We start from the raw sequence: 18,930 nt of genomic DNA on the forward strand, positions 1-18,930 counted from the left end.
AAAGACACTGGTGTTTCTTCACAGCCCTCCTTCTCTATCCTCTTGTTCGCCTTTAATGGCCCAGCGCCTGGCTTTTTATAACCAGCCGTCTCTTTCTCTCTCTCCCTCTCTCTCTTTCTGTGAGCTCATCTAGGCTTGAGGGGGTCTATTAAACAAACACTCTTTTGTTTACAGTTTCCCTTTTGTTACCCACCATCATTTTCCTATACGACTTTTTTCCACATACTATCTCTGGAGATGGCTTTGTCAAGGTCAGCTATTTTTATGGCATGTGATATTGAAGGTATCGTGGGGAGGGCCATGATAAGACAGAAGACAGGGGAGCGAGGATAGAGAGGAACGAAAGGATAAACACTGCTGGGCCTTTGCTGCGAAACACTACAGAGTGAGTGTTCTCAGGATGTCAGAGGCAGCACGCAGGGCTGGAGAGAGGAGAGGAGCACACATCTTCTCAGTCTTTCTCTCTATTCCTCATTCCTAAACTGCATGTTGACCTTTGTAGTTTTGCCTCCAGGCTGTATGCTTTAACCTTTCCAGTGAGATAGAGCGGGCCCCTGCACTGGGAATACAAGATAAATCACAACTGCTGTCTGTAAAACGCGACAGACAACAATACACACCAGCATGCAGGTACTATAGAAATCTATGTCCTTCCTGAGAAGAAACCCTCCTCATCCCCACACACACACAGATGGTTGTAAAGATGTTCACAACATCAGCACTCTGGACTATTATATCTACAAACGCACCCTGAATTATTCATCTTTCATTAGGATGCACCATGAGTAATCATAGCTAGGAGTGTGTGTTTCTTTTCTTCTTCTGAGTAAAACACAGGGGTCATTAGGAGTCATTTCTGGTCAATTTTGTATGATCAACCATGCTCCAGAGAAAGACAGGAAAAAAAATCCCATTTACTTTCTGCGCATTGGGAATTCATGTTGAAAGAGATCAAAGGGGACAGACAAAGAGATGAGAGAATCGACATCTTCTCGTCTCTGTTTGGCTCCCTATGAGAGGAGGAAAATTACTTTAAAGCTGCTGCCGTGATGAAAGAAAAAGACGTTATGCCTGATGTATTCCTCCAGAGGTGGAATCAACAGTATGAATGACTCAAAGGCAGAGAGAGAGAGGAAGAGGAGGGGGAAGAGAAAGAGAACATTTTGTTTGAGGGAACCTAATGGATGGAGGATTTTAGAGAGGAATGACATTTGACAACAGTGAGGAGACGGTGTGTGTGCGTAAAAACGCAGATGTCATCAGATTGCGAGCTCATTTGCTGGAGGTATTTATCAGTCTGAGCAAAAAAAAAAAAGTGTCAGCCATGGTGTTATTTTTTATGGTGTAGAACAGGTCATGCAAAGGAAATAACTTCTGAATGTCCCATTAGGTTCTCTCGCCCCGCACTCAAGGAGACAACCGGCACCGTCATTTTTCCTGACAGAGCTGTCAAAGCATCTAACCAACCACCCTGCTTACACATAAAGCAAATAGAAATGAAAACATTGTCAGTGAAAAGACTCATGGGGTAACAGAGACGCCAGGAGCAGGGTGAATCACTTAGCAAGCTGCGCTCCTCCATTCTGCAGCTGCCACCCACCACAACACATCTGCCACTGGGAGGAAAAAAAAACCACACACACACCACATCCAAAGCAATCGCTACATGACACAAAAGATCACTTTGTCAAATTGAAATTCATTTGCAGTCAAAATCGGGGGTTCATTCCCTCCTGGGGGCGCATATGTGTACAGGTGGCACACACACATACACACACATGTTCACACAGAGAAAACAGGCTTAAGTTTGAGAAAGCAGATCAGATCTGTTTGTGTGGGGCCAATGGTTTTACCAATACTCCCCTCTGTGCTGTCTTCTGGTGGACACCCATACCAAATCATCACTTCTCAACCAGCGACGCCTGCCCGGCTCAGCCAGATACTGCAATCCCCCTTTTATTGCATTTCCCCAGGATTTCATATTATACACGCTGAACTCCACAGAAAGGAGTCAAAGCTCATTTCTACAGCTGAACCGTCTGCTGAGGGGGGAATCATCTACCGCAGGGTAGATATTACAACCAACACTGCTGCTAGCTTTGTTGATATGAGACACGTGGCAACAAATGATTCAATTATTTACACAGAGCGTACAGGGATCAGTGGCTGCTGCAGGAAGGCTGAAGTTCACCTTTATTATTCAAAGACAGTACACAGCAACATTATTTCACTTTTTAGAATTTAGTCTTATTTAGTCATGAAAGTTACATTTTTATGTGTAACTATTAACTATAAGTTGCTCTTTGTTCATATAAGGAGCAGCGTGTAAAAATTTAGTGCCATCTAGTGTGAGGTTGCAGATGAAATACATCTAAATACAGAGGGCTTATTATAAGCTTTTAAAAACACAATACTATGAGTCCCCTGAATGACACACACTGACCTGCAGTCATGCTAACACATCACACCATCTGTGGCTCTGACTTTCAGACTCCTGTTGTTCTAAATGAGCATGTCACATGCAGATGACAGGGATCATTCTGATTGGCTGTTCAGGATAGTGAACCTGTGAGAAAAGAAACAGAGGTGAACAATCACATCAAATCTAATACTACTAAGCGCCCCCTGCTGGTGTGGAGAGTTGTTTCTTCCCATCCTTGCATAGAATGAATGTATTAATTGCTGGCTATAGCCTCCGCGGTGTGTTCAAGTGCAACGTCTTGGCCCCTGCAAGTGCTCCATCACAGGTGGCCCTTTGATGTCGTTTTAGTGTGTAATCTATAATTTAGATATTCCAGCATGTACAGCAGCTTAGTGTGTTGTTCGCAGTTGAACCACGTTTTTGTGTTTGCAGATATTTGAAGATTAAGATGCATCATCTGGGAACCATGAATTCACACCTTAAATGTAGCCGTATCTGTGTAATATATGTGGATATATTTCATCCTATGGTGAAGAAAAGCCTGTGTAAACACATGACAAAAAAACTGGGTATCAATACGTTCATTAGGAAGCCTTTGATTAAATGCCCCAGTATGTATAAAGGAAATAAATATCTCAGTTTAACAGAGGGCTTCTCATACTATCACCCAGGCGACAGTATATGATGACTCTACAAGCTCATGTAAAATCAAAGTGGACTTACATGATACTTAATCTGGGATCCTGAATTATTAAAAATCAGGGGAAATGAGCAGCAGAATAAATTTCCTCCTTCACAAAGACCTTCCTTGGCAGCCTCTATGAGCTTATAATATCTGTATGACAAACCAAAGTCACATTCAGAAAGCAATTTTCTGTCCACAACGCAATCTCGGCCATTAATTGGCTAATGAACAAGATGTTATCCAAGGATACCTTTTCCAATGAGCACTTAGGAAGAGGAGGAAGAGGACTTAATATGATGGAAATAAGTGTGACAGACTAAACGGTCCCCGCTGAACGCACTGACGCACGCTCTGACCTTCCCTGTCAATCTGGAGGGCAGACAGTGGCCATTTGTGTGTTGTGGCTGCAGAAACAGTTTTCATCATTATGTCCAGAAAACCTTGTCTTGAAACCCAGAGCTGGGGAGAAAATAACAATAAACAATGAAAAATAAGAGTGTGTGTGTGTTTTGGACCCTTCTTAGGCTGTGCGTGGTCTCCTGTGAATGATTTAAGCTTATGGTCAATATTTTAGAAGCTCAGCTCGGTGGATAGACGCACCAGTGAGCAGTGGAGAAAAATAGGCTGCTTTATAAGCCCTGATTTGATTAACAACATTTAGCAATTATCTAATGTATGCATTCAGATAATATAAATCAACTCTGTGGGCATGTAATCAATTAGAAGAGCATGGCATTTCAGAACACTGTAAGACATAATGCTCATCATTATGCTTAATGGCATCCACTCAAAACATATCCTGTTCATTTGTCACCAAAATAACATGAAAAAAACTACAAGGCGAATCTACAATTATGACATTTTTAATGACATTATTTGTAAAACCTTGCATCAACGTCAAATTCCATGAGCTCATATTTGTTTCTGATGAACGTTTCCAAGAATTCAATCTCTTCAGCTCGTGCCACTAGGTTTTAGCTATGTGGAGAAATGACAAGCAACACTGGTAGAAAGCCAACAACTTTAAAAGATTACATCTTCCCTGTCAATTTCCACACATGTTGCTTTTAAGTAAGTCATCAAACAGATCCGTCCGCGCACAGCAGAGGCATCAGTGCCAACATTGGCTCTTTGAAATCCCTGGGACAGGGGCAGTAACCTACCAAGTAATGCTTGTCATTTGTGTGTGTGTGTGTGTGGGGGGGGGGGCTAATGTGATTGTGTGTGTACACATCTGGGAACAATTAGCAGATAAATTATTGTTTTTTTTTCAGCCCACAAGCTACTATCATCAACATCATGTCCTCGAGCTTTCCCACTCCACTTGCAGTGAAGCAACACCTGGTGTTGGAGCTAAGGTGAGACATTTTACTGTGTGACATACAAGCACCTCAAAGCTCCCAATTATTCCTGTTTACTGCAGCTGCAGGCTTTCACTTTGACAGAGGCCATTTTTTGGATGTGTCCTAAAAAGTCACATTTTTCTAAAAGAATTCTTTTTCTTCTCGTGCATTTCTGTGTCACGTTTGGAGGCGCTGTCTGGGAAGAAGATGGCAGCTTTGGAAATTTGGCATTATTGATTTCATTTCTGCAAAATGTGAGAAAGAGATCCATTTACATCAGTTTATCTTATGAGTTTACACCATTTTAGTATTGATTAATGCACCCAGTCCAATGAGTTGCTAAAGTTTATCTAGCTATCTAGGTACTAGCAGTGTGCAGATACTGTGGAACACTCATGTTAGTAGACTAGAGTGGGATTTTTGGATTCCCTAAAAAGGATAGGATTGGTATTTACTTGCCAATAGCCACAATGTGGCTTAAAATATATATATTTATACAAGCAAAAAATAACACATGGACTCTAAAAAATGACCAAATAACACATCATCTGTAGCTGCTGTAACCACTCACTGCAGAGCAGACTGCTCAGCAATGAGTATTGAACGTCCCTGACCAATCACATTCCTCCCTCCTTGCACATGCTCTACTGCTCTACTGGCCTGTCCTAAATGCATTGCATTGCTAAGACTAAAGCAGACGTTTTTAGCTTGTCCTCACATATATGTTATGACAATAACACGTGTGGATAAGACATGAATGGCTGAATGTAAGTGAGGTTCTCTCCCCGCTCTGTCAAGCTGTGAAAGCTACATTGAAGCTGCAGTCTGTGTGTCTGTGTGGGGTGTGAGGCTTTGGATGTCTCCCCAAGGGGAAAAAGGGGGGGGGGGGTAGGAGCCCTGAGGAGATGCTACTGTCAAATCTTGTTAGTTTTCCAGAATGACCAAAATAAAGATTTTTATTTTTTTCCTGCAGTATAACAGGGCTACATGATTTACTGCTGTGTATCTTCCACCGAAGCAACATTTGCATGTTTTACTACATCTTTGATGGTGACTCATCACAGCTACCATTAGTTAACCACACTTGTTGTCAGTAGGACGTTGCTGCCAGGCAATGAACAGTTGCAGTTTCTAGAATGAGTCACCAGCTTGCCTACAATCATTTACAGTTTCATTGTTCCAACCCACCAAAATCCACTACATTGTCCCCAGACAGTACGTACAGCTGGCCCTGTGAGACCGGCAGACAAAAAGCCTCAATCTCTAAATGATGAGAGAGATGAACCCTTACACAGCAGAGTGTGAAGCCCCGTAGCCACTGCTCGTCAGTGAGTTTGAGGGCTGAGTTGGCATCTGCTACATATTATGTCCACAGGAGGGGCTACACCATGATACAAAGAACTACAAAACCTCTTGTTCTTGTACAAAAACAAACATTTTTTTTGTAGAAATCCTGCATTTTTAAACAACAATTGATACGGAGTGAAAACTGCAGACTGCTGGGCGAGGACGCACGTGAATAAGGACTCTTGACAGTATACATTGCTCGTATTAGAGGCTTTGAACATAATAGGCATGGTAGAAAGTTCTTTACAATGGCAGAACTTTGGCACGAGAAAGGCATTACAGAAGAAAACGATGACAAGATCAGCAAAGATGATTCCAAACTAAACATCACTTTTATACATCAGTTCATAATAAACCATTTGGCACTGACTACTGTTCCCTTTGTTGGCGCAGGATTCGTGTTTTGTTCAAATTATTTGAAGAGAAAATGAAGCCACTGAAGGGAGGGGCCGATCAGGTCACACACACACACACACACACACATACACACACGGAGGTAAGACAAAAGGGCATTGACATCAACAGAAAAACTACATCTGGTGTTACTGTCACAATAGAGTTTTCCCTTCTGCACAGGCGTGAGTGAGTCTGTACGTGTGTGTGTGTATACATGTGTGTGTGTGTGTGTATGTGAGTCCAGACAATTGTCACAAACCTGCTTGGATCTTCTTTCAATTTACATACTTGAACAAAAGTTCCTTCGTTTTTTTCCGGCTCCCTTCAAAAAGTGAATGCCACAGTGAGGTGACACTGCTCAGGTATCTATATTTCCACAGGAAACATCTGTCTACATAAGCAAGTGGGTTCAAAAGGAATCCTGTTTTTACTGCTAACATCAGTCAGTAGTTAAGTCAGCATTAATTTGACCCTCGTCGCCCCTCTGTGGTTTTTATAGAGGGGGTGTGTGTGTGTGTTTTTTTTTTTTTTTTTTGTTCTCAGGGTGTGTTCATGCCATGGTTTCCTTCCCGGGGAGTCTCCTGTCGTTAAACGTGTGCATGTTGATGACCTCTTCCGTCTTGACGATGACGGGCGGCTGAGGCTTTTGTTTGAGACGGCGTTGGCACTTCAGAGACACGCGCAGCTCGTCCATCATGGCGCTGCAGAATGAACGCTGCACACACACACAGAAGAAGGAGGAGAAGTTATAGCTGGAGCCATCTTCCACCCTGCGTCCCTGGGTCAGAGGCTTTAATATGGACAGAAACACTTCACATTAAATCTGTACTGATTTAACAGACTTTGGTCTTCGATGGATTATTCTGCATTTTACAGATGTTAAAATTGTGACTGTAAACTCTTAGAAACCATAAATAATTTGATCTGTGTAGACCATAAATGGAAAATATAGGTCGATTACAGTTTGTTCTATTATTTAATCTATACATGATAAATGAAGTTTATGTTAAATGTTTATGCACAACAGTTACAGTGCTGTTGCTCCTAACTACATACTCACTGTGAGCTCCAGTGATTTAAGAATGCTCTTTATAGTGTCAGGAGCCTGGGGATTGACAGACGCATCAACGAGATGGTAAAATCGAAGCAGCAGAGGATGAGTTATCCTTTTTACACCCTGGTATGGGTCAAGCTGTTAAATGTATTTTCTTGGACATTTAGAAAGCATCACCAGAGCCACACGGGGCAAAAACGCAACTACGTTTGAACCAGAGCTATTTCTGCTGCACAATGTGAGTCAATGCATCAGAAACTGCAGTTCCCTCTATGGCCTCTGAAGGCAGACTCCAAACGCGAGTCCACAGATAGCAAATATAAATGTGTCTACATCCTGTTGATAAGATCACTATTGATAATGGACCAGTCTATAGTCAGTATAGATCGGTAGCTGTCTATCACCTCAGCTTGCGACTAGAACTAGAAGCAGCCATTATTAAACCAATGAGTAATGTCAGGAAGGGACCATCTGTCATTAGGGACAAAAAATAAATAAATAATAAAAAACATTTTTTAAAAAAGAGAAATCTGCATGTAGAATCAATAAGAGTCCATAGGTGCAGGATGACTTGTCAGCATCTTACAGACTCTACAGTACAGTTAAGAACGGGGGCAGATGCCACAGTGTGAGATGTTTGAATCTGATTTCATGGAGACTTTAAATCTCAGAATACTTACCAAAGCATTAAGATCATCCAGCAGAGTCAGACCTGTTCATTTACTTCCTAAACAATATTTTTTTTTTTTGAGAAAAAAAAAATCAATTCACTTTAAGGTCTGATGTGTCCCAGATTTCTCTCTTTCAGCTTTACTGTGACACAAAGGTCTGAATGCTGCTTCACAGCCTTGTGCACCCTGCCAAGAACTAAATCCCCAGAGAAACACTCAACACTTGTAATTTTAAGCGAGTAAGAGAAAAATGTGATACACTGCACGAAGGATAAAAGACCCACTTCAGCAGATTAAATCCTAAAATAGTGATACCCTCTTTAAAACAACAGTGTTATGTAACTTTGGTAATATAAGATTCTGTTGTCCCTGCATTATATATATATATGTGCTGTAGAATCCTATAAAATGTCAATATGCTGGTGCATCAGACATTTCCTTTTTATTTTCCCTGAATATGCAAAATGTAATTCAAATTCAAAGAGTGTAGGAGGGAGCACATTAAAGTATGAAGCTATTATTCTCCTGTTTGTGTATGTGTGTAGGTGTGCAGAATGGATATCTGTAGGTGGCTTATAAACCTGCAGGTATTTTAGTTTTTCATTTTTATACATATTTGTCTGGTGCATGAATGAGATGTTGTCTATACTCTGAGAGCAAAAGTGAAGTAGAAAGAGGTGAGATGGGTGAGGAGAAAGAAATGGTGAAAAACAATGAGGATGAGGAGGAGGGTGGGACTGGCAGAGGGAGTAAAAGGAGCGGACTGTAGTCTGCATGCAAATTAACAGCACCTTGGCAGCTCAGAGATTGTGGCATTTGCAAATTATCTGAATATTGTGACCCAGTCTTGCAGCTCATGATTAATGATAGCAAGGATGTGCTCTGAAACATATGCAGCCTTTAAAAAAAGGAGCCAGAAACTAATTATTATTGCAATGAAGTAACACGCTGCCACGCTGTGCTAATTCTGTAGATGTAAATAATTAAAAGACGCCATCAGAAGGACTTTTTACAATTATCTGGAAACATCGCTGCACAAGTTAAAGTGCACTAAAATACATACTCCACGCTGTGTGATGAATCGCGTGCACTCCGTACTAAAATAGAGCACGCATAGAGCAGCCTGAGATGTATTCAGTCTCTTTCTAGTAAGACACACAACCAGAGGGGGGAGAAAGAAAGAAAGAAGCTGCAAACACAGTGCAGCCACATCTCAAGATTAAAAGCCTGGTTAGCGTCTGATAATACTTGCAACCACAATAAAGCTGTAACATAGTGTCCAAGGGCAGAGGAGCAGAAATGTGATATCGATGCCATTTTACACTAAGAGATGGACGAGAGAATAAGTCCAATAACAACATTCGCCTTGTGCAAAGAAGCACTGATTTCATAATCTTGCACACTAGCTAACTCTGACCTCTAAAGCTTTATGTTAGCCTCAGCTCATCTTAAAGGTCTTTTATCTCTCTGTATCAAGCCTGCAGACCAAATCAGAGACACAGGGAACTTTTACAGTTTAAACTGTGCATGTATAAGAGATTTATACCATTAACCCATCAAGTTTTAGGTTCGCATGGTGACAAGTCTCACAAAGGTCAATTTATTTTGAAATTTTCTGTCTCATCCACACAGGTGATGACTTTCCAGATGGTCCTGTGTTTCACATGTATCTGTGAGTACTATATGTAAGTTCTTGATAGTGTAATTCATCCTTAAACATTTAAGAGGGATCAGTGAGAGAAGACACACCTCAAAAATAAAACCCAACACAAACAAAATCATTACACTCCGGTTAAAAATGACTAAATGAGGGATTGGGGATCTAAATAAGCCAGAAAAGAAATGATGTACCTTTTCTAGCTGAGCATTCTGTTTAGATTTGTAAAGGACCTCCCCCACTGCCACAAACACCGACAGCACCAGTCCCGCAGCCAGCACGATGAAGATCCCTCCGATGTTCTGCACTCCCAGAGCGCTGGCCTCTTTGCTCTCCTCCTCAGGACAGCCGTTGCCTCTCCACCATTTCTCCTTCATCATGTGCAGCTTCCCTTCTTCTTGCAGCTGCAAAATGGCTATGGTGATTTTGTCTCTGTACGGAGAGCCTGAGGACACAAAAAACACAACATGAGACACCAGAGAATGAGGATAAAAGCCAGATATGATTGCACGTTGTTGTGTTGGCAGGTGTGTAAAACATGTGATCATATAACCTGCTATGTTATTGTTCGCTGCTCAGAGAGTTTTTTTTGTGTGTAAATTCTTTTTCAAATCCCACTAATCCCTATTTTCACTGAGTGATTCCAAAATTCTCTTTCCTCTCTCTGCAGTGCGTGAATTATAATGCACAGGCAAGCTGGCAACAATGACTTGGCTTTGTGTGGCAGGGCTGCTGTTGATTTTGGCGAATTAGCTGCTTGTTTGTGCACTCTTTTATTTGACAAAACTGCTGCCTATAAACAGAGGAGCCCAGTGGGGTGTGCATTACATGGATGCATGTGTTTGGGATTACTTGTGAGTGTGTGTGTTAGAGGCGCTGTGTTTTTTATGCATGTGGATGTCATGTTGCGTAAAAAGAAGCCAAATCCGCAGAAAAGTGAGAAGGCGCCAGAATTAGTGACAAAGCATGAAGGAGCAGCGGGCGCTGGTCTGATCAAAGCAGGAGGAATCGTAGCAATAGTAGCCGAGCAGGGTCACGTTCCCCTTTCCTTTCCACGGCATGGCTGGCTGAGGCGCAGTCAGTGTACACATTCCTGCCTCAACTGGGCCAAGAAAGATTAATACTCACTGCGAGCGTTCATGTTTTCACTGCTTTAAGAGCTTGTTAGTGTATTTATGTGATTACAGAGCTCATACATAATGAAGCCTGCTTGTACATTTCCATTTTCAGGCGTTTGGCTGATGTGCTTATTTAGAGCGACTTAAAAGGAGATGTGAAAATTTTATAATGCAATTATTTTACAAACAGAAGAACATTTTGTGCTAAAACTCCGGGGAGGAAAAAAAAAACAGAATCTGGCCCCAGGTAGTGTGTACTGCAACACTTTGTTGCTGTCATGCAGTTGTGCCTGTCAGCCCCTTCAGTTGATTCTCTCTGCGTCTCATCTATCATTTATCTAATGCCATCCATCATCCTTTCATCTCCAAGACTCTATGCTGACAAAGGGGACACAACTATAAAACTGAAAATTACACACAGGTTTTAGAGCAGCATATCTTTGTTTTCTCTTAGCCCATAGTCCTCTATATGCCTGAGTGTACTTAAGATTATGGTTCATATACATTATCAAAGCAGATATATATATATCTATATATATATATATATATAGATATATATATACTGCGCTTAAAGCACAGTCTTGTATGTGCATGTGAGAAGCATATGCCTGCTTCATTTGAAGATGAGAGATCTATCAAGTATCCGAGTCCCCTGATTCTGGCTCCCCTCATATTTCAAATGATTAATGATGGCCTAACAAAGAGGGCCTTGGATAAATGCTAATAGGATGGGTCCTTAGAGAGGAGGATATGGAGAGCGGGGCCTGAGCGAATGGAATAGCACTGTGCTTGACACACCGTGCATACACAACTACCTGACAGATGTTCAACAGCAGAGGACATCTATCACTCCTACACTGTCTGGACTCGAGTATGAATGCGATCACTCTTTAGGTTGATAGCAAGTAGATGATGCATTTACGTTTTGGGAGAAGGACCTGTGAAAACGGACAAGCAGTAAAAGGTTAAGACTTATTACTGGGCTTGCTCTGCTTTATGGCTCTAAAAAGGCCTACAGGGAGCCAGCTGCTAAAACTAAAGTGTTCAGCAGGGCAAAAGCTACAGGCTAAAGGTTGATGTGAAGGCCGAGGTCTCCACAAGGAGAAAGGCACCATCTGAAAAAATTAAAGCGTCCATATTCATCGTTAGTGACTGCTGGCATGAAAACAGAGCTCACTTTGAAGTAATTAATTGTCTCTTCTATCACAGAGGACACATTTTGTAGTCTCTAATCAGCTTTATTTCTGAAATACTGAGCAATGAATATCAGGATTAGAGACAGAAATGAGTTAGTGGGCTGTAATAACTTTAAAGTGCACGTTAATTGTAATGCATTCAGCTTCTCGCTGAATTAAAAATGATTCGTTATATGTTTTGTCACCCATTTGATGCACTGCATTAGCACATGAAAGAAAAGTCCACGTCCTCGCTTCTATGTGTCCATTTCAAGGGCGTCCGGAGTGAGTACTTCTGCACTTATGAAGCCACAGCGGGACTACATTTCATAGCATCACCTCAGCTTTGTTACGGCCACAGTGATCACTGCATCCCTGCAGATTCATAACCGGCCAATATTCATCAGCAGCAGCAGCAGCTGAGTCCAGATGCCGATAGCCAGATTTAATCCTCCACATTTTGATGGCCTTCATATCACTGATGATATATGCAACCATTTTACAGCTGGTTCACCGTGGCCTCATCATAATCTTCTTGACACTGGAGTCGGAAGTGCTTTAAGCCTTAAATGTTAGAGCTGAGAATTGTGTGTTTATTAACTCTGTTATGCTGATATTTTGATCATCATTGGATAATGGTGCATTAAAAATGTCATAACAATAAAAGAAACTGTCAGGAGCTGGGTCAAAAAAGCAGCTCCTACTGCTCATTTCTACTCTCTGAAGTGCTTTTTAGTTGCTAACTTATGCTCAGATACAATTGAGACATTGTCATGTAAGTCAAAAGGAATTGCACTGAAATGACTTTTAACTTGCTTTCTACGTTTCACTGACCGTCTCAGCTTATGTAGCTCCAAAGTACAATAAAACACACCATAAAAAGTGTTTGTAAACAGTGTTTGACCCAGGTTTGATTCTTTACTCTGTAAATAATCGTGTGAGAAAACCATTATGAAAAAAAACGTGCTCAGGTAGTGAGCTGCAGGCACATTTTAACCTTATACATAAATTCAACCTTTCCAGCCAATCGCCTTTCATTAAGCTAAACCTCTTACACCTCACTCTGTCTAACCATTACACCAGTGACCCCATCAATAAAGGTCAACCTTTCTGCTCTCTGAGCTTATTCATCATTCACACTATGTACCTTTATCTGTCACACACTATCTGCAGAATTTCTCTGACTCTCTCTTGCTATTTGAATGTTTTATAACACGGCAGACCACACAGAGGTTCCAGGTAATTTACCCATTGGTGTTCCCACTCCGTAGGCTTTGGAATCGATGAGGCCTCCGACCTGTGTGAGGTTGCAGTTGCGCTGGGTTACGAACTCGATGGTGGTAGACTCCATGAGGAAGGCGTAGTCAGAGGTCAGGACACGCTGGATTCCATCCTCCACGTTCTTGACCATCACGGACTGCCTCCTGCTGTTCATGAACTCCCACATCTTGTCATAGGTGGAGATTTTTGTTTTCTGCAAGCAGCCAGAAAAGAGGATTAGAATAAGACAAAGAAAATACTACTATATATTAAAGGACCAGTACATCGAATGAGGGGAATCTATTAAGTTAGAAAAACAATATTTATATTTCTTTCACAAGGATAGGAATGATTGTTAAACTCTTTGTATTAAAACTGGGAGCAGGTCCTCTTTCAGATATTTTTAGGTTGAAGGAGAGGTCATCTGCAAACTCACCGCGAGATAACACTGAATCTTACACAATCATCCTTTAAAAGTAGAAAAAGTAAGTTTTAATCCTTCATGAGCTATAAAGCATGAATTATTATTAGATATATTTTAACAATAGTCATTCAATTATCTTTCAATGGCAATGCATTGTTAGCTAGCATTTTCTATTACTGTTGTTTGAAGAACTCTACTCAACAGAGTCCTTGTCTGGCTGCACTCTAATTATCCAACACTGAAATATCAAGGTTTGACGCCGGCAGACTTGGCTACCTTGAAGAATGTCATGGTGGCGCCGTCCTCTACCACCCCGTATGGGATTTTAGTTTGTTTGGCCAGGTCGTCAGCTGAGTCTATAGGGGACTCCATCCTCTCCACAGTGAGGAAGGCAGCCAAGTTGGCTGTGTATGAAGAAATGATGATGAGGGTGAAGAACCACCAGATGCCTCCCACTATTCGAGTCGACAGAGCCTTGGGCATGAGCTCTGAGCCTGGTGTGAGGGGGAGGTGGCAGAAGTGAATATTAAACTGCAAATGCATTCATCTCAACAAACCTTTTATTATGGTTTCATTCTTCTCATTAGGTTTCATTTTTAACATGTCAAAACAAGACGAGACCGGCTCCTTTAAAAACAGTTTAAAAACTTTTTTCAAGAAGTTTTCAGCTCAGGCAGGTTTGCCACTCGTTTCAAGATTTAATCACTCCAGAGAGCTCTCAAAACAAGATGATTGTTGGATTTCGAAGAAGAGAAAATCATCTTGTCTCAGTCACAAGTGTCTGCTTAAAATAAATTTAGGAGACACTCGGCAAAGCTCTATTTAAAAATGTCTCCTGAGAACAAGGTGTGTGCATAAATCTGTTATATCAAATCAAACACATTGAATACTGATCACTGAGAACAGAGCGGAGAAGTGACGGGCTGTTTGGGCCAGAGAGTCATGTACCCAAGGTAACCTCACATCCTGACTCCACACCCCACTGATCCCTAGGTGTTGGTGGGCCAAGGGCAAGAGAAGAGGACACTGGGTACTAGTACTCATACATTAAAATAAACTGTACTCTGTATATACTGTCAGAAAGATAAATATATCTTTTTTTTTAAATGTTCACCAGTGTATCCATGTGTCTTTACACAGGTATTTTTTCTATGAGTTAAGCTGATTAAAATTCATTTTAGGCACATTTCCTCAACATTCTATCTGGAACTCCAGAGGTCTTTCTCTGTTGCTCCTGGCTTGGTTAAAAAAACACCCAACCCTAAGGAACAGTGGGATACAGAGAGCTCCAGCTCTACAGAGCAACTGCAGCCACAGGCTGAGGCAACTACCTTGCTGCATGAGAGCCCCAACTCCAAACCAGAAACTATTGAGCAGCGTAAAATTGTTTTCCACCACATCTGAGTCTGGGTTGCATGGATGCGGGTTGTACCACTCATAAGGGCTAAACCTATAGAGGAGAGAGCAGAAAGACACATATGTCAGCACAAAAGCAGAGAACAGTGTGTTTTCCCTGGTGCAGATTAAATGGCTGATATAGAACATGAATTTTAAAACATTATGAGCAGGAACAAAGGGAATGTAAATGTGCAGGAATCCTGTTTTGTGGCCTCGGGATCAAAGCATTCTGCAAGAGACGAAAGCAAATCATTCAGGCTTTCAGCGAGATCAACTTATTGGCATATTCAAATGCCATCAGTTTATTGTGCGAACAGATCAATAGAGTGGAATAACACTGTCACTGGTGATAATGTCCCAGTGCGTGATGATCTTTGGAGCTCATTTCAATTCAACTTACTCAGGAGCTTTTATGTGTTTCCCACAGCAACAGCAATCGCCGTTACTCTGCGGATATCCTCCTCACAGCCCAACATGGGATTTGTGCTCTCCTTTTTTTCTTCCCAGCAGCCATCTCTCCTCTTTTTACACACTCCCTTCCTCATCCCTTGCCATTCCCACCCCAACATCCTATATCTTATTTTTTAGCGATTGCCTTGCGTACACTGTGATTGTACCTTCTTTTTTTACCACACATCCACCTGCTGCCAGCCTCGGCTGATTGTCAGTGTCTTCAGGTCAGTTGTGGACATTTCTCATTTATTATCCTAAGCAAAAGTGGCATGGCATTAGCGCAAGGTGATTGGGTTAGCGTTAAGCATCAGGAATTGATTGAGTTTGTGCTGAAGTGGCTGATAGAGGGAACATTGCTTATGCAGAGTTGAGGTGCCTCGTCAGGTGCGGCTGTTGAGGAGCTTTTCCACAACATGCTGCATGCTAATAAGCCTGTGGGCAGGGTTTAGACTGTGTAGAAATAAGATGCACTTTTTCATCTACAGCTGCACACACACACACAGGATTGCTATCTCTGTGAGCTAATTGAAGGCTAACACCTAAACCTAAAAATATTCTGTATGTATTTTTATAGCTACACACTGTCTTACTGCTGTATTTACTACAGAGACTGTGTAAGTGACTGCAGATAGCAATGCATATATAGATGTAGTGTGATCTTTCTTTGATGTTGCAGCAGCCTAATTAACGGTCTTATTTTACAAGCACTCTGAATGTGGCAACGTTTTTGTCACATTGCTCTTGCTTTAGAGCTATTTTCTACGCTGTCCCCTTGAGAATCATGTTTGTGGACATGGCTGTGATGACACACTATAATTCTTCCCGTCAACACCATCAGGATGCCTGATTTACTGGAATGTCAATGAGCTCTGTCTCCTTGGAACTACAGGCAACTGCAACAGCACAATGGCCTTGTAGAGATGTGTAGAATGCAGCCTGTGTGTGTGCCTTGCATGTTTTTCTGCATGCATCAAGCCTCTGGCGCATGACACACACACATTATATCTGTGTGGGTTTGTTTGTGGCAGCAACTGAGTATTTGCATTGGCTCAATCAAACCCATCTCAAAGTCAAACCTTCTCTGTAATGATTTATTTATGTTGTTGTTCGCACTCATTACATATAATGTGCGGCTTCAGCCTAAGGCCGATTGTGATGCAGATGCAGGCAATAGGTAAGCTTGTGGGTGTAAATCTATACAATGCACACACACACTTGATTGGATTGTGTTTGTTCCTCTTGGTGTCTACATGTGTATTCTGTATGCGCCGGGCTGGATGGCTCCTCTGTATGACCTTTGCCTGCAGCTGGCCTGAATTCCTGCAGGCCGTGTTCTGCACACCGATCACCGGGAAGAAAGGGATGTGGAACATGCGGACGTAAGGTCACCTCCTCACACCGAGCACAAGGGACATGTCGAATTGCACACAGAATTGTAAGAGGACTCCGCCTCCCCACACACTCACACACTCCCGTCTCTCTTCCCCTTCGCCTGTCCCTTGCCACGATAACACAAAACATGCTCTCTCCATTTAGTGTCCGTTGGATTCAATTACTCTATTGCCTGGGTTTATAGATCTGCTGGCTTTCTTCTCTTTAGCTAATAAAGAGGTTAAAATCACTGGTGTCTGGATCTTGGGACTACAATACTGCAACAGCCACTAAATTCATGTAAACATGTTATAAAGCAATTTAAATCATCCATTCTTCTTGGCAGGTGGACATTTGCTAGCCCGGAAAATGTTTTGTGATCTGAGACTATTTGTTTTGTTAATAAAGAAAGAAATCAATTCAGCCACAAACAGAGCTGGAAGGAAGCCCTGAGTGAACTGGATTTCTCCGGAGCTTGAAATGAGTTAGGTTATTTAGTTAAAAAAAAGTGTGTGTGTGTGTCTGTGTGTGGGAAGCGGTGCAAAGATGTGAATCCCCGGTGATGTTGAGGTGTTTAGTGTTTTATTGTGCAAAACTGGGATTTCATAAGCTCACTCCACTTCAGTCCATTTGCAGGGGATTAAAGAAAATAATATACTCTGCATTTGGGGGATTGACCAATCAATTGGTGGCTGTGCAATCAATAGTACAATTATGAGAGAACCAGCTCAGCTGAACTGTAGAGAACACTATCGTTCTGATCTAAACTTGGCTGAATATTTTTGGTCACACAGTGTGACGACAAGCACTATTTTTTTGCTGCGGTGTGCAGAAAAAGGCTTAATGGCATGCACACAGACAAGAGCATTACAATTAAAAAAGGCCGTTTTAGTTACAAACCAGTAAGAATATCAATATAATTGCATGCCAATCACTTACCCTGACTGCAGAGGAAAAGGGAGCTATGGGTAAAATTTGCATATTCTGAACTAACTTAGGTGACAGTTGCTGCTTTCCTCTCACATGCTGGTAACATTTGATGAGATGTGCATTAAATTCAAAATCACTCAGGACCAAGGAAAGGGAAGGAGGAGCTCTGGATTTAACACACAGCATTAGTCATGCATTGAGGGGTTTGTAAGAGTGGTAAGGTTCATCTAGATATTGTAAGAACTGTACTTGTACGGTGTCAGCAGTGTACTTGTACATCTCTTACAGCTGGTTAAGAGAGATATAATGGACAGCTGGCTTTACAGTTGCTGATGCTTGTGCAAATATAATATATATAATATATCGTCAGCTAATTTTAAATATACCAGTGTTTCTTTCCCTTTTACTGTGATAAAATCACTGTTTTCCTTTCATCTGAATGAAAAGTGTAAAAACACTAGTATGGGTATTAAAGAATTTACTGTATTTTTGTATTGTTTTATTAAGAGGCATGCACTGCCTCCTGCAACTGCTGTATGTTAGTGAAAACAGGCAAGCAGGAAAGGAAAGGAAAGGAAAGGAAAGGAAAGGAAATGAAAGGAAAGGAAAGGAAAGGAAAGGAAGGAGGAAGGTGGGGGTGGGGGTTGACATGTTACCTGGCTATGACAAACAGCACACAACTGACACCCAAGCAAGCCAGCAGAATATACATCCAGATATCGGGTGAGAGGGGGTTGAGGAAGGAAAAGACCCCGGGGTTGGTGCCGTTGGGCTTGCGGTACAGGATACTTATCCCCAGCGTCATAAAGGGCTTGGAGAAGTCGATGACCTTCTCTCTGACATAGGTGATGGCCAGCGGAGCAACTGCAAGGTCTGCTTTCTGCAATGAGATAACAGAAAGGCGGCATCAGATGGGGGGAGGGGTGGGCGTCAAAGTCCTCCAATCAAAGACAACCAATTCAATTAACATCTGGTTTCTGTGGACAGCTGGTCTGGTCAATATGTACAGGAGGAGGAGGAGACATGACAGCGGGACGAAAATGCCAGGGTCATTACTTCAACTACATCATCAGTTAGGAGAGTGACGGTTTCTGGAAATTACAGGTTACGTGTCAGATCCTTCTTATGTGGTGTCAAAGGTGAGTCACTGAGGCAACAATCTTGGGATTAGATTAATCTGTGACAAATTAACCCTATGTCCCCTCTGAATGTAAGATTAGCCTCCT

General features: G+C 41.8%; 1 protein-coding gene across 1 annotated transcript in view; it reads right to left on the reverse strand.

Moving 5' to 3' along the window:
• Positions 1 to 6,743: 6,743 nt before the first annotated feature.
• The window catches only part of LOC114428363 (glutamate receptor ionotropic, kainate 2-like), a 51,719-nt gene continuing 39,532 nt past the window's right edge, over positions 6,744 to 18,930 (reverse strand). Inside the window, exons 11-16 of the mRNA XM_028396711.1 lie at positions 18,361 to 18,584; positions 14,884 to 15,002; positions 13,829 to 14,046; positions 13,117 to 13,342; positions 9,770 to 10,020; positions 6,744 to 6,908 (exon numbers count right to left, since the gene is read on the reverse strand). Coding sequence (XP_028252512.1) covers positions 6,744 to 6,908; positions 9,770 to 10,020; positions 13,117 to 13,342; positions 13,829 to 14,046; positions 14,884 to 15,002; positions 18,361 to 18,584 — 1,203 coding nt within the window. The remainder of the gene's footprint in view (positions 6,909 to 9,769; positions 10,021 to 13,116; positions 13,343 to 13,828; positions 14,047 to 14,883; positions 15,003 to 18,360; positions 18,585 to 18,930) is intronic.

Source organism: Parambassis ranga, chromosome 24 (genome assembly GCF_900634625.1).
Source record: "Parambassis ranga chromosome 24, fParRan2.1, whole genome shotgun sequence".
NCBI classification, from domain to species: Eukaryota; Metazoa; Chordata; class Actinopteri; family Ambassidae; genus Parambassis; species Parambassis ranga.